This window comes from Dinoponera quadriceps, unplaced genomic scaffold, assembly GCF_001313825.1.
Source record: "Dinoponera quadriceps isolate SergipeBrazil2010 unplaced genomic scaffold, ASM131382v1 scaffold3683, whole genome shotgun sequence".
Lineage (NCBI taxonomy): Eukaryota > Metazoa > Arthropoda > Insecta > Hymenoptera > Formicidae > Dinoponera > Dinoponera quadriceps.
In genome coordinates this window covers 134,148-157,614 of record NW_014557664.1, presented here as the reverse complement: position 1 = coordinate 157,614, position 23,467 = coordinate 134,148, and the positions used below count along the sequence as shown (strand labels likewise).

Here is a 23,467-nt window from a genome sequence, read left to right as displayed (position 1 = left end):
CCTCTCGGGATACTCACCATGAGTTTCTTCTTTTGCCTCAGCCTCTCCTTGCACAGGAACACGACAGCCGACTTAAACACGAAGCACATCGCGTGCAGCTCGAGACCCTTCTTGATCTTGCCGAGGAAGTCGGAGATATTGAGCCACTCGACGCCGCCGTAGTACAAAAGATCGCCCGGGCTCAAGTCGATCGGCTGTCGACAAATTAACGCGTCAACAACATTTGCTAATTAACGCGTAATTAATAGTGAATATAATTAACGTGTAAGCGACACCGAATAAAATTATTTAATCAACACGTAAACGTACAATTGATAATAATAATATTTCTTTATTGAATGTTAAAATTGCAGAGTCGGAATATATTAAATCGCATGCGTAAAAAATATGTAATGAGTAAATGGAAATAAATTCTCGATAAAGTAATAATAAAACATCATATGCTAATTTCATTTCTATAAATAAACTTTACTTAATGAATTTTCTTTAATATTTAATTTTTTTAGTGATGTTCTTAAAAAAACTCACTTCAACAAATTCTTTCGTCGGAGCATGAATAATTGCTTAAATTATAACTTTAATTATTTTTATTATTATTTTTAAGTTATCACCTATACATTTTTTCTCATTTATTTACGTTTTTTTTTTAATTGTTGATTTATCTTTGCTCATTCATACTTTCATTTTACTCACTTGTATATATACTGTACATATTGTATATAATAACTGAATCATATTTTCATAATTCACTTTCATTATTATCATTATTATTCGCTACTGCTGTTCCTTAATGATTTGCCGTTATATTGTTAAATGTCATTCTTTTTCATATCGTATTTTATAAACATTTTGTTCTTCCTTTTCTGTAAAAATTTCTCGCATCACCTAAATAACCAAAAAGTGTTCCCTTTAATAAATAACGATTATGATTATGAATAATGATGATAATTGCGAGGACGTTCTAATGGGATACCTAAATAAATTTGCGATAGTGTACGATATGCGTTGGCGAATATTTTTCATGCTTTCCGTGACAAACGACTCACCTGTTTGCAGGACTTCTGGTGTTGCCTGAACAGGTGGTCGAAAATAGCACCGTATTCCTCGTGGATTCTCTGCATCTCGTTTATATGCTCCGCCACCTTCTCCATGCCTTTGAGCGCCTCTGTAACGAGAAAAACGCGCGCGGGCGCGATTAAGCGACCGATGACACTCGAAAATCGGCCGTTATTATTCTCGGTCGCGCGGTAATTACCGATTAAATGTTGGTGTTCTTCGCTTCGTTCGTCGGTGAGGTTCCTAAGCTGCTGTAGCAGCAACGGATACTTGAGTATTCTTTGTATAGGTTTTATCAAGTACGATTCTAAGGTTGACGAGTGTTGCTGCCGGGGATTTCTCGCTTGCAGGAACTCTTGTAAAGCTTGATTTCCCTCGTCTGAAATTAGTCAATTAGTCGCGATCGTTATCGGTAGCGAGATTGCCGAGTCGGTCGTAATGGTCGTGCGAAGGCGACTTTTGCGAGAGAGCGGCAGAGGGAGCGAGAAAGACAGACGAGAATTATGAGCAGCCAATGGAAACGGACGATACGGGCTATAATCGTGTATTTAGGCAGGACGTCGAAGTCCCGAAGGGACCCGAAACGAAATTTCCCCGAAATAATGGACAAGCGTTCAAAACGAGAAGCGGCGAAATAATCTCGCTGAATGTTTAACGCCGCCGTTTTCGCGGCCGCGAAAATGTCACCAGCTGGTGCGGAAGGTTGAGATGAATAATAAATCGGGGAACTTTCCGGGAACATGTTTGCACCTCGACCGGCCGAAGTTGAACGGTTATTCCTGGCTGAAGTGAATTATCGATCGGCCGAAGGATCAGACGCGTTGACGCGAACGAGGAAACGAAGGTCACCTATCTTTCTCGCTCGCGCTCGCTCTCTCTCTCTCTCTTTTCCCCTCTCGAGAAGAAGGACGGGAATATTAAGTGTGGCGAAACTTACTTGGATGTAAAACTTTTTGAGCCTTCGAGTGACTGGCGCAAAACGAGCTGTATAGCTTGAAGTGATTTACGTAATATAAGAAGGCACTTCCAATGGAAAACAGGACTCCCTGCAACAGCGAGGACAGCGGTGAAACTATCGCTTTTCAATCGCGCCGGTTACCGCGACATTATTCGCGCCGAACGATGCATATCGTTCCTCTCTATCGCGAGAAAAGCGAGGAGACACGATCGTGAATGCACCCGAAGTGTTTTATCGCGACGCGTTCATTCCGGAGAAAGAGAGGGAGGAAGATAAACGCATGAACGAACGAAACACAGAATACATTACGGGTGGAAATCTCTCGCGAGAGACACGCACCTTAAATTGACTCGGATGGTCAAAGCTGTTGAAATCGGCCTCCATCTCGATGGCGTGATCGAGATTCTGCAGGAACTGTCGTTGAAACGTGACGATCTCCTGAATATTACCAAACAACGCGTTGATCTCCGCGTTCGACAGGAAGGTCTCGCGTTTAAGGGGTTCCAGGTAGTTCTCCAGCAGATTATTTAAATTCTGGAAGCGCCAGCGAGACGATCAGAGACCACAGGGAAGTTGCGGAATGTTCCGCCATAGTTCCGAGAACGACCGGACGGACATCGCGCGGCCTTACCTTTACGTAAGTCCGTTCAGTCTCAATCAGTTCTAAAATCACTTTCTTCAGCTTCTCAGCGTCGCTAAGCTGCCGGCTCGGTGTGAGGGCCTGTGAATGGGAGCTGACGACGCTTCCGGTGGGACTGGACTTCCGGGTCTCACCCGGCGACCGACAGATCCCCGTCACTTGCTCGGCAGTCTTCAGAAGGTTCTCGATCTCGAAGGAATTCGTACGCGAGGTCTGCTTGCTGTTGTCCATGTGGCCGCCCGACGAGCACTCTTGCATAATGTTCTCCTTGCCTGCGGTTACACAGTGCGAGAACCGCGAGGTCAGAGGACGACGCGCCTCGATCGGACCGTACGATACATTGGCAGATTATATTTGCACACGCGCGGAGAAAACAATTTCGTTGGTGTGCAGCTGAATTTCCCGTTGCCTGGGAAGAGTAAGGACTGGATGAAAAGGCTCGATTGTAGGAACAGAAAGACCTTCCCGTAAGGAGCTCCCATATTCGGTCGACATTATTTTCAATTATCTCAATCGAGACTTCAACACGGCTGAATGTCTCCGGTCGCGGCGACGGGGATCTCGTTTCTCGTCACCGAATTTTCATCCGGTCCCTATTCAGTAGTACGAACAGAAATTGATTTGCCCATGCACAAGAAAAAAAGAGGAGGACGGAAATCACTCACTCCAGCCGGGAGCCGGCACAATCAGACCGGAGATCATTTCCTCGCTGATGACCGGCGGGTCGGAGGGCGGCGGCGGGCAGACCAAGCTCTCGATTATGTCGTCGGTGACTCGCATAATGCCCGTGAGATCCGGAGGCTCCGTCCTGGAGGATCGCATCATCATACAGAGACCCACCTCCTCCTGCAGAACGCTCTCCAAGTACATCATATCCAAGTCGCTCACGATGGCGCCGTTGATTACCATAATCTCGTCGCCCTTAATGATTCCTGAAAGAGAGAGCAGTCGCCAAGCGACAGTGAGGACGCCCGCGAGGATCCTCGAGTGCCGAAGGAGGAGAAACAGAAGCAAGAGGAGGATGAGGAGGGGGAGAATTCTCCGCAGATGAAATTCCGCGCGCTCGTTCGACCAACAAGTACTCGTCACTCGAGCGCGAACAACATCGGATCGGGGGAATTGAATCGAATAGAACGCGACAGACGAGCGTCCGTGTCGCTTTGCGCGGCCACGGATGCGTGCCACCGTGTGCGATCTCCTTGATCCCCAACGTCGACGATTTGACATCGATTGGAACGTGCCCGGAGGAAAAAGAATGATAAAATCAAACCACAAGATTACCGTGTTCCTTCCCCATGTAACTTCGAGGTAACTTTTTTCGACTTTCTTCGACTCGTGAACTCGCAACGACATCGCTCTCGCGTCTCGCGGAAACCCGTTCGCGAAGACGAGACGAACCGCTCGGCTCGGTATCTTTCGCAACTATAATAAAAGCCGCTCCCCTTCGGACGTGCTTAACGAGCGAGCCGCCAGGTAAATTTACTCGCCATACGCGGAATGGCGGCGCTAAATGTCATGTTGATTTGTTCGCGCCTGCGGCTCTAAGATCTTCCCACCCTGCGTGATACACATATATAAATATAAATATGTATATATATATACGCATATATATATATGTACGCGTATATATACATATATACATGCGCTTCTTTTTTTATGCATATTACGCTTGCTTCATTTAAGCGTGAGCACGAGACTTTGCTCAACGAACGGGCAACAAGGCACGGAAAATCGATGATTTTTCAATGGCGTCCTTGCATATCCTGGCGCCGACACGGTCTAAAAAATTAATACGCCCGGCTACGACCTCGTGGCAGAACGTCACCTCTCTCTCTCTCTCGGGGACGATCCGCAAGGGGTTATTCGAGCGACGGTTGACAGATATCTATCGCGCTCTTACATCGCGATATCTATTCTCATTTTATCTCCTGCCTTGCCTCGACACCAATCGAACGCAAATCCGTCGCGCCAGATTGATCGTGAAGTTTGCTCACTGTCCATGCAGCTCTCACACTGATAAGAGCAGAGGAGAGGACTCTTTCCGATGTGACCGATACGTCACCTCGAAGTTACCGCGAACGGTTAATCGATTGCGCAAAATGTCAATAACGCTTGAGACGATAATGAAAGCGAAAATAGACTCGCGAATAAATAGTGGAGAGAGTGAAAAAAAACCTTGTAACGATCGAAAACTCTTAGTCGCGCGCGAGGGACGTTTTATTTTAGCTACGCGTCGTCCTAGATAAGGGATGCTTACCGTTTTGCATGGCGACGCTCTTGTCTTCCACCCTACTAACGTAGCAGCAGAGCTCGTCCTGCCTGTCGGAGTTTTCTATGAGCTCCGCCTCGACGGAGAAGCCCCACATTTGCTCTAAAGTGTTTCTTTGCAATTCCACTTGATATAAAATCTTGGCACAGACTTCCACGATTTCGTGCGTATGCAACTGCGCGCGGAGCAACAACAAAAGAACACCGGAGTTATATGTCAATGTCAATTCCCGAGTTACAGGAGGTCACGTACGAGAGAAAAGCTCTGAAAACGTGACACTGACGTCACGCGCGTCTGCATCTACTTATTTGATCGCCAGCGAATATCTTTGGATTCATGAGACATACGAGAGCATGTATCACATTAAAATTTTTTGATAACCAATATAAAATTTAAATTATAATTTCATTTTATAATTATCTAGATTTCTCACACACACACACACACACACACACACACACACACACACAGAGAAGAATTTTATATATTTTTTTTTAATTTTATAAATATCTAAATTTTTAAAGAATTTCATATTTTTCAACATTTATTTTTCAATATACTCTCACTATTCATTGTAATTTTCGCCAATATCAATATTTAAGAATAATTGGGAATAAAAGTCAAAGAAAATTTTACATCAAATTCAACCATGTTAACACATTAACGGCGGGCGATATTTTGTGTGATCATAAAAACTTTAAGGTACAGTCGAGCTAAATTGTTTTACTACGACTCCCGCCTTTAAGCCGCAGTCGAGCTAAATCGTAGTACTACGACTCCCGCCCTTAATGTGTTAAGAAATAATTTTGAGATCACATTTTTAGGTTACGAGTCGTAACGAGTCGTAAGCACTACGCTCCAAGTAGATACAGAGGCGCCACAGTCAGACGGGACGTATGCCTGGCGTAACGCGTCTGTATCTACTTGAGCGGAGTTACAGCGAAGCGTCCACAACTTATACACTCGGTCACAGAATATATAATTTATATGTATATATATATATATAATTATATATGAGAAATATTTTTCATTCGGGTAAGTATCCCACGGTGAAAAAAAGCATTTGGTAACAATTACCAAACGTTTCGTGAAATAGTTTCAACTGAATGATTATAACAATCAGATTATTTGGTTGAAACTATTTCACAAATATTTGGTAATTGTTACCAAACTCTTTTTCCAACGCACGTGGGACGAATCTCAAGCGATGACCGTTGACACGAGTTTCAGAATCACCGGTGCGTCGGTTACTCACATATGTTTCTATCAAATCAGTCCTATGTGGCACAAAGTAGTTGTGGTCCTCCATATCCCGGCGCTTCTTCACGCGCACGAAGTGCTCCATCGGGTTGAGGTTCTTCCTGGTGCACGCGCTCGCCAAGAACTCCTCCACGGTCATCGCGTCGCGCAGGAACACCGAAACGAGCTGGAACAGCGAGCGGGAAAACACACCGGGTCGTTTGACACGTACTTATCAGCCGGCCGAGAGTGTCACGTGTAATACCACGGTATCTCGGTCAACTCACCCGATGTGCCGATCGTACCTGATTTTCCGGCACGGACACCTTCACGCTCTTCTCCTCGTCCCTGGACGAGATCTGCAGCGAGCGTCTGCTCGAGCCGCTGTTCGACCTCGACAGAAGCGGCGGCCTCCTCTTGGTCGCCCCGCGGCCCGCCAGCAGGTTGTTCAGCAAGGATGGACTACGCGCGCAGATGAACGCATGGAAGGACGAGACGGTGAACACGCCGAGCTTGTTCAGTGTCTGCTTCGTGGCGCGAGACACGTGCGTCAGTAGACTCTGAAGGACAAGAAGTGAGATACGTGGCACGTTTAACGTCGTCCTTGCCACCTTGTCGTTGACGTCGTCGGCCTTCAATGATCGCCGGGAGAAATGGAGCGGACTGAAATGTCGTCCCCCTCGCAATGAGATATCGCGCATTAATTCTCAGTCGCTATCTCAGACTGTCGAACCACACCTCCCGAGGCCTTCGACTCCTCGTGATCGCGAGAACGTCGTCGATTTATTGGCTCTCTTGTCCTCACCCTCTCTTGTGCGCGTTCTCACCCCACTCCCCCTTCCTTCTCCCCGTCCATCCGCCCGACGATCGATATCGCACCGTTGCAGGACGCGAATGGCGCAAATCAGATGCTCGCTACGGATGCAGATGGATCCCTAACGAATCCCTGATTGTCGGGCTGCACGAGGGAGACGATTTTTCAGACAATCCGCAGCGACCCGCTGGGACTCGGAGTGGACAATAGCGGCGGGATTGCGGCGCGTAACGTTGTTTGCCGGCGAACTGTCGAGGACACGGCTTTCCCGTGCCGGCACGGAAAAGCCGGAGTCGCGTCGACGAGTCTTTCAGCCTGCAGCGGAACCTTTTTGCTCCCCCCCCCTCCCCCCTCCGGGCTGTGTACAATGTATCGTCCGTGTTTCGGAAACTCTAATGTAAACGATCAAGTCAAACAGAATAAAAGGAAAAGTTTAATGAAGAGAAATTATTTTTTTGGTAAATATTCGGAAGTATTACTTCACCAAAAACTACGTTTTCTTCGTAGTAATTGAGAAAATAAGTCATGAAAATATATAAGGGAAGAGGAACAGTGTGACTGGCAGTTTTAGGATACATTTCTATTTTAAGCTGTCTCTTGATGCAAATATCATTTCTCAAATATTTTTACTTTTTAAGAAAATGCTCGACGAAAAGATAATAGTTTTTAATAAATTTAGCCAAAATTAATACATCAATGTATTAATTCGACTGAACTTATTAAAAATATTATCTTTTTATTGAACACTTCAAAAAATCTCCGTAGAAAAATAATTAAAAAAAAAACGGATTGTTTTCTTTACTAACCTTTCTTTTACTTTTTGATTAAATTAATTTTATATAATAATCGTCGGTTTATATAATAAACCTTTTCTTTCGCGCACTACGTTTCGTATATCGGTTCGCGTTGCCTCTTCTTTCTTACGTCGACTCACTCACCGGCCGTTTGTGTCGTCGAGTTATGTGCCGATGAGAGTAAATTCTGAAACTGTTTCCCGCCGGCGAGACGATATTTGCGCGATCATGACGGACTCAGCCGGTAGCTGCGCATCCGCTTCGGCAATGCGCCTCGTACACCGGTGCTGACTTTTCGCTCAAACGAGGAAGCACTCACCTTCGGATTGGGCAGCTCGCCGCTCTGCAAACTGGCCATGTAACACCGCAGGCGGAATTGCTCGCAGTGCAGCCGTTCCAGATTCTCCTCCCACTGCACGATTTGATTGTTAATTTGCTGCTTGGTGTCGACGTCGGAAACCACCGATTGCTGAAGGTCCGCCATGTGCTTCATTTTGTGGTCCTGTGGGCATTCGGTGTGTGCACCGATATCGATTACTGGCTACCGTTTCCTCTTCGCCACGGGCACCACGGATTCATTCGCCCGTGACGAAGGAGCGCTCGAGATTCGATAAAAATGGCGAAAGGCAGTAAGTATCTCGCTTTGTCACTAGCCGAACCGGCTGCTGGAAAGCCCGATCTGGTGAATAATGTTCCGTACCGATTCGATCGCCTTCTCCAGACGGATGATCTCCTCCTGCAGCAGATGCAGCGTGCCGGTCTTGCCGCGATGGCGCGCGAACGCGGCGGCGCACGCCGAATGAATGCTGTTCACCCAGTTCTCCAACTCTACTTGACACGGCGCCTGTAAGCAGAGGGACACGCAGAGCGATCGTCACGGTTCTTCACGTCCCGAAATCACCTGGAAATCCCGCTCCTCGATCGCGCATCGTGCCGTTTGTCTCGCGAGACGAATCGATCGACGCGAACCCGAACTACGCGATCTCGCACTTTCGAGGGATTCAAAGCGAGCTTGAAGTCTTCAAGTTCCCAAATCTTATACTTGGATAAAAGTGCCGTTGTCGCACCGTTGCTCCTCTTCCGATGCCGACTGGCCATTTAGGGCCGATCACACCATCTCCGATTAGCTTGATCGGCCGATTGTTCCAGTGGAATTGACCAACTATATTGTCGTTAAGCGGAATTGACCAAAACTAACCAATCATGGTTGACACTTAATTGGTCAATTAAGTTAATCGGAGATGACGAAAGCAACCTTTAGACCTCGCTTCGAAATTTGCTGCGAGCGGCTATCATCGCCGGGGAATGATATATTTTGTCGGTTTGGGTGTCAAGGGAGAATAAAATATTATAAAATAGCAATATTTGTATAAAAATTAGAATCGTCGAAGACATCGAGAACCTCGTTTGTTGACAACATATAAAACGGGACAGAATATTTTCGTTTTTTTCTCTCGACCTTGTCGGAAACACCGGTGTCCTCTGTTTACACATGATTCGCAATTCGCGAGTACAGTTGGCGTCGTGTATGCTATACCATTCCCTAAATCGAAAATTAGATGATTTTCAGCCTTACGCATGCATACATAGGGTCAAAAATTCATCGTCATAATTAGAGTCATTATAATCCTATTAAGTTATAATTAGAGTTACTTATACGATCTTCAGCTTTATGAGTTATATCTCTGGTAGCATAGTTCATTGACGATGCATTGATCTGATATTAATTATATCAGCATTCATTAGGCAAATGTCGCCCAATATAAAACCAGCCGGACAGCCAAAATCTGCGGAAGCAGATTTTGCGCAGTATCGGTTGATAAATTTGGTCGGCAGCTTGCTAGCGGAAATATCGCAAGATTTGACGTGCGGAGCACGATAACAGATTCACATGAGCATGATAACAGATGAATGTTCTATTAGTAAATCCTATTATATTCCTGCTAGCAAGCTGCCGATAAAATTTATAACAGATACTACGCAAAATCTGCAAATTCGACTGTTTGACAGATTTTATATTAGACAACATTCACTCAGCGAATGCCAATATAACCAACACTGGCCCAATGTATTGCCAATAAATTGGGCCACTAGAGAGATACAAGGCTAAAAACTGCATAATTTTCCGTTTGAGAAATGGTACAGCGTACGTGATGCCGATTGTACATCTCCGAATCGCTACAAATTATCGCGTAATTTTCACTCAATCGTCGAACGTCGCAAAGTATTATCGCAATCGTGGGCAAAATGCGCGAAAATGAATGAAGTGCGACCGAGGTGGAGCCCAATGATCAGATCCTGAACGCTGAAAACCTGGACATGGACGGGTATCGTGGGACATCGCGCAATGGCGAGTGTACCATTTGTACGTTCAAGAAGCCAGGTCGCATCGCCTAACGCAATCTGCAGACAAATCGCATCGATTGTCGATGGCAGAGGTCACCGTGCGAAGAAGGGGCACGAGGTTGCTCGAAAAGAATTCCGGGATCTGTGGCGCACGGTGACGGCGCGTTTCTAGTCATTAAAAGTTCGTCGTGACCGAGATAGTCCGTAAGACGGGGCTTTAATTAAATACAACTAGTCGAATCCCTGAGGAAGGAGAGTGAGAGAGAGAGAGAGCGCGGGGGTAATCAAACCGAAATAATTGCCGGGTCTTCGCTTCCCGATAATTCGCCGTGTACTTTGCGCCGGTCTAGCTCGGAGTTTAATTGCCGTATTATTTGCCGGTGATATCGAACTACCAATTGAGAAGTTGGCTCGCACTTCTCGCGGCGGTTGATATATGAAAGCTGCGAATCCCCGTCAACAGTGTCTCGCCTCTCTCTTTCACCTTTCGCGATTATTTCGCGCTCGATTCGTTCCGGCGAGCACGGCACCCGTAGAAATTGTACGACGGTGCGAGGGACTCTCTCACCTGGAACAGGTATGCGTCCCCGAACGCGGTGCTGAGGCAAAATATGTAGTCCCTCTTGGGGTGCTCGGGGATGGGCTGCATGATCGCGCCGTCGACGATGATCAGGTGTTTCGGTGCCGCCTCCATGGCGCGGCTCTCCTGGGAGTCGCACGGATAGAAGAGGAGCGTGGTGCCCTTCAGACAGACCCAGTAACCCTTCCAACCTCTCTTCCTGGCCAGCTCGATCTGGTGCTTCTTGCGCAGCAACCACTTCTTCACGCTGAGGAATCTGCGAATTCCGCACGCGTCGCTATTATCCGTTCCGTGTATTTTTTTAACGTCAGGGAGGAAACTCGATCAATTCCGCATTTTTAGTGTCGAAACGGAGGAAACATGACGAGTCTCGCTGAAAATTGTCGTCACTTTCGGCGTCAACTATGTTTCCTTATCCATATATCTTTTGTAAAGATGATATAAACTAGGTAATACGACTAGGATCATCAACATCTAAATAATACCTTCTAAATATCGTAATGAAGTCTTGTAAATATCAAGTCGAACATTGAACATTTCTGCATGACTTCAACCGGATTTTTCATCGACATGTGAACTCGGGTAGTGAAGAGAACCATTTCTCTAATAAGTGTTACCACAATGTCAGCGATAATAACTTTACATACGTATTATTATTATTATTTTTCTGATTAATACCACATAAAGGGTATAGTTGAGGCCAGAAATAGCCACGATTTCTCTCAGTGTATCATTCGACACGATTTTATCGCACGTCTACGTGGAACCCTTTTATCGATTTGCCAGAGGGTGCGCGGATTTCAAAGCGCGCACCGACAAATATTCGTCGCGCGCACGCAATTTTCCCGTTAATTAATTCGCCGCGGATCAACACGTTTGCGCGCAGTTTCGCAGTTGTAACATGCGGAATATCACGAGACGCGACATGCCGCGGCTCTCGCCTGCGGCCTTTATATTTATCGGGACACGATCGCGCCGAGATATTTATACAGGCCCTCAAGGCTAATTATTTTTAAAGAACGCAGTACGAGCGGCGATAGCGTACCCTGCCTTCCGAACCGCACCGGTGCAGTTGAAGGAAGCTGCGGCCGTGCCGGTCTGCTTGCCGCGATAGGGCGAATTTATGACACTCTCGCCGTCGTCGTCGTCGCTGACGGCGGTGGTGAGTGACATCCTATCGTCGTCCGACATCTGCAAAGTGATCAATCTTAATCTTTAGTCGCGACGAAACCGCGCTGCCCACTGCGAGAATCGAGATGGGCAGAAGTATCGTAATAAAGAAAGAGAGAAAAATGTGGAAGAGATGCGTTCATGGAGAAAGATAGAGAGAGAAAATGGTTATAAAGAGGAGGGTGCGTAGAGAGATAGAAAAAAAATACGTGCGATCACATCGTGAAGTAGAATGATACCGACGACGCTACTCGTGATAACAGATCTGGTGGATTACTGACAATGACAAGATGCTTTATATATATAATCGATTGACAGAGAAAGAGAGAAAGAGAAAGTGCCTCGCCTATCTAAGAGTGCATATATAGGAATTGCAACGGGATTGCTTCGTTGATATTTATAATACTCAATGCGACATCCGTTTTGCGATCTATTTTAGTGATTCGTTATCATTTAACACGATTTCACCGCATCTACGTGAAATCGTCTTATCGATTTCGATCACGTTATTTACGTACTGATATAAGGGAGAATTTTATTTGTTAGATTAGTCATACAAACTCATACAATCATACGATCACTAGAGAATCTGTTACACAAAAAGAAAATGTCAAGTCAAGAGCACGTTCGCATTGCAACTGGCGGATAAAAATGCAAAGGATTCTGTAGTTACGGCCAAGGTTGGGCGTTTACGCGGAAAATATCGTCTACGTCTACATCGTGTAAACTATGTATAATATGTTCTTATCTATGTAGACGATAAGTGATCTTATGAATCTTTATAAAATGGCTCGTTCTCTTCTTACGTCTCGTAAATATTATTTATATATATTGCTTCTATCAAAAGTTCACAGGTAAGTCCGAATAATTTGTATATTAACAATATCTTCTATAGTAATTATTTACAGTATGTATCTTTTATATTACTGTACAGATATTTTGAATAAATTAGGTTATATCTAACTTCACCTAGCCTATTAAAAATTGGTGAAATTACTTGGTTCAAATATAACAGCACAATTTTAATATTTTACGATGCTACGAAAAATCAACAATGAATTTGCTTCGAACTTGTTTTCACACTGATAAAGAAGGAAAATAAGTATCACGCATAATATGCTATTGTAATAACGTACTAACTAATAACTTCCTTTTTTAAAAGCCCACAGGTGAATTTAAGTGTTAAAATTTCTGTGTTCAACATGTACCAACTTTTCAATTTTTAATATTAAATTTCCATAATGAACATCAAAATCGGATATGTGAGTTATTTCATAATTTAAACTAATTGAAACTAATAATTTATCCCTTCTCTTTGCACACGGTATTGTGAAATTTCTAATATTTTACATAGTTTACATTGTCTACGTGGAGAAAAATAAGTTATTCATGTAAACGGAGAGATCTACGGCACAACCCTGGTTACGGCTGAGCGCATGCTAGTAAAGACGGCGCAGCTAATATCGATGCAACTTGAGCTTAAAAGCCCGTGTATATGGAGAAATCACGTCGATTCCGCGAACCGATATTATCGCGAGCGCACATGCCAAGATATCGGGTCGCAGTGGAACTCGCTACTTGATCACACGGCAAAAAGAGAAAAGAAAGGAAAAAAAAAAGAATAACAAGAAACGAACAATATCACGTGGCGGATGCAAAGTGCTTCGTCTAACAATTCCACCGCTTTCGCTGTACGATCCCCTCGTCATTTCATTCATCTCTATTCCGCTTTTTCTCGGGTGCGCGCGATCGAGATTTTCTCTCTTGATCCGCATTTGAAATCTCACACGGTACAATTCCCGACCTTTGCAAAAATGGACACTCGTTTGCCGCGATATCGCGTGTTTCCCAGCGTTGGAACAGTCGATGCCTGTCGATAGCGAGTGTGAAAATGAGATGCGAGCTCGATTGGCGAGAATGATTCGCGAGCGATACACAGTAACGATAGATGATAACAGTAGTTATAAAACAGTAATAGTAGTAGTAATAGTAGTAGTGATAACAGTCGTGGTGACCGTAGCCGTATCCGGGGGGTCGACGAACGAAAGTCCGACGGAAACGGATCTCGGGGAAACGCAGAGCACTTCGGATTCTCTCGTGTCTTTCCTCTCTACCCTCGGCCCTGCCCGAAGCGCATGCCAAATACGAGCGGGTTTCCTTGCGCGTTGCGGCCGTCCTCGCGGACGTGGCGGCGGGAAGGAGGGAACAAATAGACGGAATAATATTAAGAAAGATTACTTCTTCTCGCCAAATTGATTTCAATTAATTTACCAATCGAGTAAAAAAGGGGAATTGAATTTTAAATAACATAACTGGAATAACTCAAGGATCGATCAAGCGTGGAACATAGAGGCACGGCGTGCGACTGGCTGGAAATATTCAGCACGTGTGCGTGTTACACGCTCTTAACGATTACGTAACCCCCCACAAATCATATTAATGTTGATAATATTAATATTCTAATAGCACCATAACATCCGTTCCCCTTTGTTCCATTTTGCTTCGGAAGGACCGTGAAAATTCTTCGTTAGATGAGAAAAAATCTCCCCGAAAAAAAGAGAAGAGAAAGAAAGATACTCAAGGTGAGGCGGGGTCTCGGGCGGGCGTACAGTACAATATACAGTATATCAAGAGGGAAGCATCTCCATATCTCAAGATAGAAGATGAGATTCGCGAGCGTGTCTCTACCTTTTTCGTAATATTCGTCATGCCGCGGAGCCTCTCGCGTATTCCCCTGAGGCTCTCGCCGGCCCAGAAACTTACGACTCTTCTGAGAAAGTCGGCGTTGCACGCGTCCGCCGTCATGTGCGGATGGTAATGGCAGTAGCAGCCCTCCTTTAGCAGCTTCATGTTGTTCTGCGCGCTACCGTTGATCTTCAACATAATCTCGCGACGCGCCACGCTCAGCCCGTCGATGTAGCGCTGCGCCCAGGCGTTCAGCGCGCCGTTCACCAGCCGCAGTAGTTTGTGGTAGTAGCCCTCGCCGAGACCGTAGTTTACCTTCTCCTGGACGTTCCGGCAATTGAACCAGTAGAGCTTGCGCGACTCGTTAATGCATATCACGCTGATCGTGTGCCTGCGGCACAGGCAAAAGTACTTCCGGCAGCGGCGTCGATGCTGCGTCCGCAGGTCCGTGTAGCTGTCACTCGGGTCCAGCAGGTCCAGGGTGCTATTCGTACACTTGATCGACCATCTCGGCTCTACCATTATTCGATCGGTGGCGGCGGTGACGGCTGAGCGAGCGAGAGACAAGCGGAGAGCTCGCGGCCGGCTCTTCAGCGGAAGCTTGGCCGCGACTCCTCGGTTGTCCGGTCACCGGCCGACTTCGCGGCACTGCCGACGTCTCGTTCCTCCTCCGACGCTGTCATCTTTATTGTCTCGCGGACGGCAGAAGGGTACCCCCACGTGGCTCGGTGAGATTTTCTCAAACGTCGATTGTCGATGATGCGGGATAAGCTCGGTGCTCTGCCGCGTGCTCCCTCGTCTCTTGAAGAACTCTCCACCTCGGGAGATCTCGCGTTCACCAGGTTCGAGTTAACAAATCGGCACTTGTTGTTGGACTCTAGTCGGAATCGAAGTTCGCCTTCGGTCGCGATCGTACGCGCAGATCGCTCGCTCGAGGACCTTCACCCGGAGGCTCAGTTCGTCCTGAAGAGGCGTCCGGTGATCACGAGGGTGCACGTGGATCACTTCACACGTCGGTATCGTCGGTTTCGCGCGAACAGCGCGCGTCGCAGGGATTTGGCGACCGCTGCTCGTCGTCGGGTTCACCGGGTTCTCGTGTACCAGTGTGTGTGTGTGTGTGTGTGTGTGCACGCACGCGACACCCTTCGCAGTTTGTCGGTGAGGTCCTCTGTTTAAGGCAAACGTCCTTTGCACTATCAAGATCAATCGCACCCTCCCACGTCCAGGCGGATGCGTCAAATTCCTTTCCTCCGGTGTAGCTTTAGTCCTACGGGCTAATCTAACTATCTCGGGAATTCCAAGGGGGAGACCCGGAATAGAGGGGGCCGCGGGGGGCTAAGAAGAAGCACGATGAAGGCTCCGGGAGCTCGTCGGTGTGAGGTGTTCTTTCGCAGGTACGTTCGCACGAGGGAGGGATTATCCAGCCGTACGTTGGCCGGCGAGATAGCCGTCGATGATCCTGGCCGACGTCGCTTCAATTTCCGCCTTTTCGAGCGCCGATTGGGGGGTAGACAACGTATATATATATAGAATATTCTCTCTTGCTTTTTTCTCTCCTTTTTCCGCGATACGCGCGATAGAAACGAACTCTCCGTAAAAAAATACTCTCTCTTTCTCTCTCGCACTCAGTGTGTGTGTGTGTGTGTGTGTGTGTGTACGGCTTAAGTACATATATAGATAGCCTCTCTGAACGTTGATCCTCTCACTGCGCGTTTCTCGTCAGCTGATTTCTTCACCGATCGCCTATGCATCGCTATAGCTCTCCTCCTCTCACGAAGCCATCGATTTTCTCTCTTCTCCCGCGGAAAATGCGCCTAAAACTTCGCCACCACTCACCCTCCCACCCACTCCTTACATATATTCATATATATATATATATATATATATATCTTTCTCTCTATATATATATATTTTTATCTCTCTCTCTCTTCAATATATATATTATATATATATTATTTCAGTCTTTATCCGATTTCTGTCCTCTTCAAATATATCCCGTCTCACTCGTGTAATCTTTGATTTTTGCCGTCGAATATATTTCTCTCCGCGCGTTATAATCTTTGAAGCGTCCCTCTCCCCGCCCTGGCCCGATCCGCGCGTGAGTCAGTCGTTCGCCAATCGGGAGCGACCTGTTCTCGAGTCAGCGGAAGTCGTTCCGCGGCGGAAATCAGCCTCGAGCGGCTCGCAGGCGCGAGGGGAGGAGAGGATCCAGGTACCCAGTGGCGATGTTGCCATCGTCCAGCTGCGCCGGCACGCGCCGACACGCTCCTCTCGTCGTTGTCGCACACGTGCGACCGAATTCCGAATGCGCGAGTCCCTGATCAGACAGAGAGGGAGAGGGAGAGAGAGAGAGAGAGAAACGCGATCAGAGCGTTGCCGCGCGCCCCAACTGCCGAGGTCGCATCCCGCCTGTGCGCGGGCTCACGTCGACGAAGCTATTATCACATCGCCCGCTCCGCGGGGACCTCAAGGACATCCCTCCTAGGAACCCCCCTGCACCGCTCTATGCACCCTCCCGCGACTCTCTGTCTCTCTCGCGCGGACGTTGCGCAACTCGCGTACAGGAAACGCGAGAAGTTCTCCTATTTCTTTTTCTTCGTCTTCTTCTTTGGAGGCAACCGTCGTCTCGTGAAACACGAACCCACTCGAACGAACTTATCGGGTGCACCCTCGCACTTCCGGTTCCCGTTGTTCGAAGCTCGGACGCGTCGTCCTCAAGGTGGACCTCGGCGCGGGAGCTCCGCGTCCTCCGAGGTCTTGTTGTGTCGCGGCGCAAGAAGTTGGCGCGACTCCGTCGCGACGACGGTGCTTGCACACACACGGATCGGCGTTCACGCGGAATCGCACGCGTCCTCGTCGCGTTCTCCAGCGAGCGGTCGAGCACCAGAGCCGTTGGCGCCGCTGCCGACGTGTCCTGCCGTGTCCGGGGCCGTGTATCGTCGCGGTGGTCGCGCGCGATCCTCGCTCCAGCGACTTCCGGCGCCCGCGCATCGGCGCATCCGCGCCGCTCTCCGAGCGCGCCCCGGCGAGAGTTGCGAGCAGCCGCGGCGCCCGAGAGGGAGAAGCTGCGTCGCGGCGCGCTGCGTCGCGCCGCGCCGCCGCCGTCGTCGTCGACGTTCGCTCCTCCGCGAGAGATCGTTCGCTCGCGCTCGCTCGCGATCGCTACCACACGGCCGTCGATCGATGAGCCGCGAGCTCGCCGCGGCTCGTCCTCATCGTCCCAACTTCCGGGAACGACCGCTGCCTCCGCCGATCGCACCGGCCGATCGAGACGCGCGATGACGCTCCACAGAGCGGCCGGGTGCACTTTTCTCTCTCCCTCCCTCCCTCCCTCTCTCTCTCTCTCTCTCTCCCTTTCTCTTCCTCTCAGAGGTTTTGTCTCGTTTTATTTCGCTTTCTTTCTTTCCTTCCTTCCTCGCTCTCCCGCGTTCTCCTTCTCCCCCTTTCGCTCGCGGATGACCAGCAAGTCCGCAGCCGCGAACGCGCTTCGCTCCGGACTGCCGCTGGAGAACAGGGAAGAGGAGCTGCTACCGCGAGGGGAATCAATACCTCGGTCCTTGTGATGGTCGAAGGGGGATTGCAGAAAGGGGCGAGAGGGGTCGGCGGCGGCGAAGGAGGGATGCCGAAGGGAGTCGGGGGTGGGTGGCGCTAGGATATCGCTGGTGGAAGTTCCGAGGAGGGAGGAGGAGGCGAGCGAAAAGGGTGGTATGCACCCCGGGGGTCGAGGAGGGGGGAAATGCGACGCCGCATGATCGTCAATTGGAGGGACAGCGAAGCGCATTTCGCGATGACTGTTAGCGCGCTGCCCGCTGACGATGAGGGTGACGAAAACGGTGGCGCGCGGGCTCGAGCGGGTTCTCGAAGAACCGGGTCAACTCCGCCGCCGTCGACTACGATGCTCTTCCCTCTTTCTCTGCCTGTGTTTTTTCGAGAATGCCCTCTTCGACGAGTCACGTCTCTCAGGACACGAGTTTATCGGCAAACGTCGGGGGTCAACGTCGTCGTCGACGACACCGTATTTCAACGTTGCCGGGAGGTCTCCCTACGGATTCGCTCGTTGCGGTCGTAGTGTGCGTGCGTTTCGCCCTGCTTTGCAATTTTCCCTCGGCAAAAAACAGCGCTATCGGTTTCAGGGGCTCTATGGTGAGATTATTTTTAGCCGGTATACGTCAATATGCAATTTTTCCCCGCTGGTTCGACTCTTCCTTTTGGATGCGCTTCTCCTACGTTCCCCGCAACCGCTATAGGGGAGCGATCTCGCGTGTCTTCTAGTTCCCGAAGGGAGCAAGACGCGGAAAAAGCGAGAGAGGGAGAGAGAAAGCAGATCTATTGTCCGATTTGACGTAGCGCAAACTTGCGCGTCGGCCAACGCCGAGTTGCAATTCATATCGATCGATCGGCCCGCCGATCTTCGATCGCCGCTCCTATTATTCGCTTTTGCATTTTTATTCGCGCGCGCCTCGCCCGCTACGTGTGTTTCGTGTCCGCCATATCGCCTTGGTCGCCGACGGACGTCGAGGCGAGCGGAGGGGGTTAAAAAAATAATCCTACGCGGATTATATATAACGGGTTGCGGGGCGCGCATGCGAGCGGCGTGAAGTTTTATTGAATTTTATGGCATAGTTCCTCCGCGAGGAACGGAAGGCGATAAGGACTGTCGTCGTCGCTGTGAAACGTATCGCGCCAGGCAATATGTCTTCCCCTAATCGGCACGATACCTTCGTGGCCGCTTTGCGCCGGTTCGTTTAATTTGTTGGCGTAATATGGGGAGAAAAACTGGCGGAATTAACGCGACAATGACTTGGCGTAATATGGGGAGAAAAACTGGCGGAATTAACGCGACACGTTCCGGCCAAAGGCGACGGAATTTTCGATTCTTACGAATCTCAGATTCATAAGAGCTGGAAATTCAATTTCCTTCGACGAGGACGCGTTCGCCTCGTTCATTGTCACGTTCACACTTAAGCCGGTATTTATAGTCGGATCTTATATTTGAGACTCTCTTAAGTTCATCTTCAGATGTTTCGTGGCTAATAATAAGCCGCGCAACGTCTGAAGATGAACTTAAGACGGTCTCATACATAAGATTATGAATATTTTAGACCGCCCAGCTTGTTTCGAACTTGAAGACCACAAAGCTCAAAGCCGCAATGTTTATATACGGTCAGAATACAAAACCAACCGTGGGTCTAATGTAAGAATGATTGTATCTATTTCTATCCGTCTATGCGTATTCCATGTCTCATATGTTACCTAATCTAAATATACTTTCGAAAAACTGATACAATAACAGGCACAATTATGCATAGGTTGCTTTCCTTAACTATCACAAAAAAGAAATGTAAGTTTGATCATTTTATGGTAAACATATAATGTTAATTTTGTTCTATCATTAGTATATATTCCGTACAAATATTTGATATTTCATTGTTCTCATTCAATATCTCTGCAAGTAATTCACAAAATTATTTCTATACTTCAGTAATTAAAGTATTTTAGTAATTTTTATTAAAGTATTAAAGTAATTACAGTCAGCCTACATATGGGTGACATGGCAGTCTAAATATTAATTCAACCAATTTCTTTTCTCCGTGTGGACGCGCGTCAGACGATACGCCTCGGGCCTTTTCGCCATTGGATAACGGCTGCTAAGAATCACGACGAAAATAAAAGGAGTCGCCCGGAAGAAAGGCCGAAATCGCGGAAGATTCCGGCCATGTTTGCGCATGCACCTGTTGGCGCAGGCTGCCGCACGGCGTGCAAACGGGGCTTGCGATACACAGGAAAGCTCGATTTTTATTTACTCGCGCGTCGAGCAACCGGCTACTCAACCCGTTAATCTCGCCGCGACCTATTAACTCTGAAGTGCCTCTCGCGCGTATTGCGTCGCGGAAACGCCGAGCTTTAGGCGGCGGGTAGCGAGCAATGCCACGAGAAACGTGTATGCACACGGCTTCTTGAACTTCTACCGAAAGTTTTCGAAGGAAAACGAGTCTCGTAATCTGATATTTGAGGCTCTTACACAGAGAAGCTTCAAGCTGTTCTCCTTGAAGAAGCGAACATTTCAGAGCTCGCTCCTTTGCGAAACGTTGGAAAGAAACCCACAAAGGACTCAGCCCCAACCCCGAGGTCGTGTTTTGAACGCTAAATACGCCTTTCGTTATACACGAGGGAAAAAATAATTCTGTTGTTTTAGCGAAACCATCGTTGTTGCGGAAATATTCATTGGAACAGCGATAAAATTTTGTTAGCATAGCCGAATCAGCGAATTATTCGTAATTGGAATAGAAGTTTTTGTTGCTAAGATAGAAAAATTCTTCTGAGTGAATTTTTCCATAAGATAAATTGATTAATTTACTGTTGGAACTTGCTATTCAAATAAAATATGATGTTTTTCTGCTATTAATTCATTCTCAGATTTAGTAAAATAGTCTAGCGAATTAGTAGTTTTAACAAATCGTTTTGCTGCTCACGTAGTAGCAGATAGATTTTGCTGCGACAGCATAAAATTTGCTGATGCCGGCAAATTATTTTTCCCCGTGTACGTGACTCTCGCGTACGAAAAGCGGGGCTTGGAATTAAATGGAATGTTCACACAGTGAAAAATAATATTGATATAGCGAATTTATCTTTGCTACTGTATATTCGTTGCAACGGCGATAAAATTTAGTTCGCGTGACCAAATTAGCGAATTATTCCTAATTAGAGTAGAAACAGTTTTGTTGCTAGAATAGAAAACTTTGGTTGAATGAGTTTGTCCTTTGGACACGTTAATTTACTGTTAGAACAAAATAATATCTAATGTTATTATTATTATTAATATTTAATTAATATATCATGAAATAAATTTTTTATTGAAAACGAAATATTATTTCCTCTTAATAATTCCGTTTTTTATCAAATAACATGGTTTAATTTAATGAAACAACAACATTTTCACTCAAACGAAATGATATTTAATATTAAATTACGGTATTTATATTAAATAAACCTAAGTCAAACAAACACGTATATTAAATCCTAAGAAACCTTTTGCGTTTCACCGAATCTTATTAGAGTCAAGTTATTTGATTAGATTAAGCAGTTATGTTCATAGATGTAAAGATTTTAGGTAGATTTTAGTCGCTTCTTCAATTGCTATAGTTCGAAAGTGCGACTGAAAAATAGGTACCTTGACTGTACACTATTATTAATTTTAATAAAATATTTAAAAAATATTGAGACAGGAACTATGCATTTTGTTTCCTTTATATATGAAAGACACGTGACTATCGACCCGTGATATGGGGTCAGTTGTCCACATTGCACAATGTTGCTTTGAGTTTAAAAACATTTTTATGCTTGAATATATTAAGCTAATAAATTTTTTAAGCTAAAAACTGCAGCTACATAAAAATGTATACAATATTATGAAATATCATATACATTTTTTAATTTTAATTCCAGCGTAAAAAGTGTGACTATATGTCCCTTCTTTAACTGATAAATTTTACTGCGACAGCATAAAATTTGCTGTATCAGCAATTTATTTTTCTCCGTGCAAGCCCATATTAATAGTCATGAAAGCCTTGAAACTTGTCCCATGGGAGATACTCGGGTAGGAATTTAGAATTACTCTTGAATTTTTTATTCAAGTGATATAATATATGCGACATTGCATTGGTAATCGCAATTCAGTTGAAAAAGTTACATGTAATTCTATACGGAAAAGTATAATTTACTGGCAGAGCAAATTTTACGTTGTCGCAGCAAAATATGTCAATTACTGTGTAGTCAGCAAAACAATTTGTTAAGAGTAATTATCATTCGCTGGATTATTTTGCTGAATCTATAAATTAGTAAATATAGTTAACACATTATATATATATATATATATATATTGTTCTAACAGAAAATTAACGTTTTCTAAGGACAAATTCGCTTAGCACATTATTTTCTATCGTGGCAACAAAACTGTTTCTACATTAATTGCGAATAGTCCCCTTATTTGATTATGCCAACTAAATTTTATCGCCGTCGAAACAAATATACAATAACAACGATGGTTTCATTGCAACAGCAAAATTATTTTTCCCCATGTAAGACCTGTATTAATAGTTGTCATTTAAAATTTGTCTCGTGTGAGATACTCAGATTTCAATTCAGAGTTAAAACTCTAAGCAGTTCATTTGAATCAAATGTTATATCCCACATTATATTTGTAATCGCGATTCAGTTCAGTAAAACTCAAATCCAACTCTAAATTCAAGATTGAAGTCCGTATTAATAGTCGGATCTCACATCAAAGACCGTCTTGAGTTTATCTTCAGATGCTGTACGACTCATTTCGTAGGTTACGAAGCATCTAAAGATGAACTTGAGACGATCTTGAATATGAGATCCGATTATTAACACGGACTTGAATGTCTCATTAGAGACAAGTTTCAAGTAACGACTATCAATACGGGTCTCAGACCTGTACCAATAATCGTCATTTGAAACTTGTCTCATGTGAGATATTCAGATTTTAATTCAAGGTTAGACCTGAGTTTTCTACTTCGAATCGTACGATACATCTGACATTGCATCTGCAACTCAACCGAAAAATTTGCATCTAAATCTAAATTCAAGACCGAGTGACTCACTTGTGACAATCTTCAAGTAACGACGTATCGATATGGATCTCAATGTTCGCTATGCGTTCCAGAATAGCTCCCGGGCAGATCGAACATTTCTCCCAAAGCCGGCGGGTCGCGAATTCCGAAAGATCATGATTTAAAAGCGCAGGCCGCACGGAAAGTACCGTTTGACGTTCGCGGCGACCGCGAAACCGACGGGAACACAAGCTAACATTTGTACGAACGCGCGCTAATAGAATCTCCGCCGCTCTGTGGTTGATTCTCGTAACGGGTGCCTCTCTCTCTCTCTCTCTCTCTC

At 46.1% G+C, this 23,467-nt stretch overlaps 1 protein-coding gene across 2 annotated transcripts in view; it reads right to left on the bottom strand.

Moving 5' to 3' along the window:
- LOC106749375 overlaps positions 1-23,467 on the bottom strand; it is a 49,887-nt gene that overhangs the window by 6,216 nt on the left and 20,204 nt on the right. The window contains exons 1-15 of one of the 2 annotated variants that reach the window (XM_014628754.1): positions 14,555-16,372; positions 11,742-11,887; positions 10,685-10,952; positions 8,471-8,614; positions 8,090-8,272; positions 6,468-6,722; positions 6,179-6,349; positions 4,912-5,098; positions 3,320-3,586; positions 2,646-2,926; positions 2,354-2,548; positions 1,994-2,102; positions 1,256-1,435; positions 1,047-1,165; positions 18-194 (exon numbers count right to left, since the gene is read on the bottom strand). In XM_014628754.1, the coding sequence (XP_014484240.1) occupies positions 18-194; positions 1,047-1,165; positions 1,256-1,435; positions 1,994-2,102; positions 2,354-2,548; positions 2,646-2,926; positions 3,320-3,586; positions 4,912-5,098; positions 6,179-6,349; positions 6,468-6,722; positions 8,090-8,272; positions 8,471-8,614; positions 10,685-10,952; positions 11,742-11,887; positions 14,555-15,073 (3,201 nt within the window). In that variant the 5' untranslated portion in view covers positions 15,074-16,372. Of the gene's footprint in view, positions 1-17; positions 195-1,046; positions 1,166-1,255; positions 1,436-1,993; positions 2,103-2,353; positions 2,549-2,645; positions 2,927-3,319; positions 3,587-4,911; positions 5,099-6,178; positions 6,350-6,467; positions 6,723-8,089; positions 8,273-8,470; positions 8,615-10,684; positions 10,953-11,741; positions 11,888-14,554; positions 16,373-23,467 lie in introns of those variants that run through there. The other variant, XM_014628753.1, reaches the window with a different exon arrangement.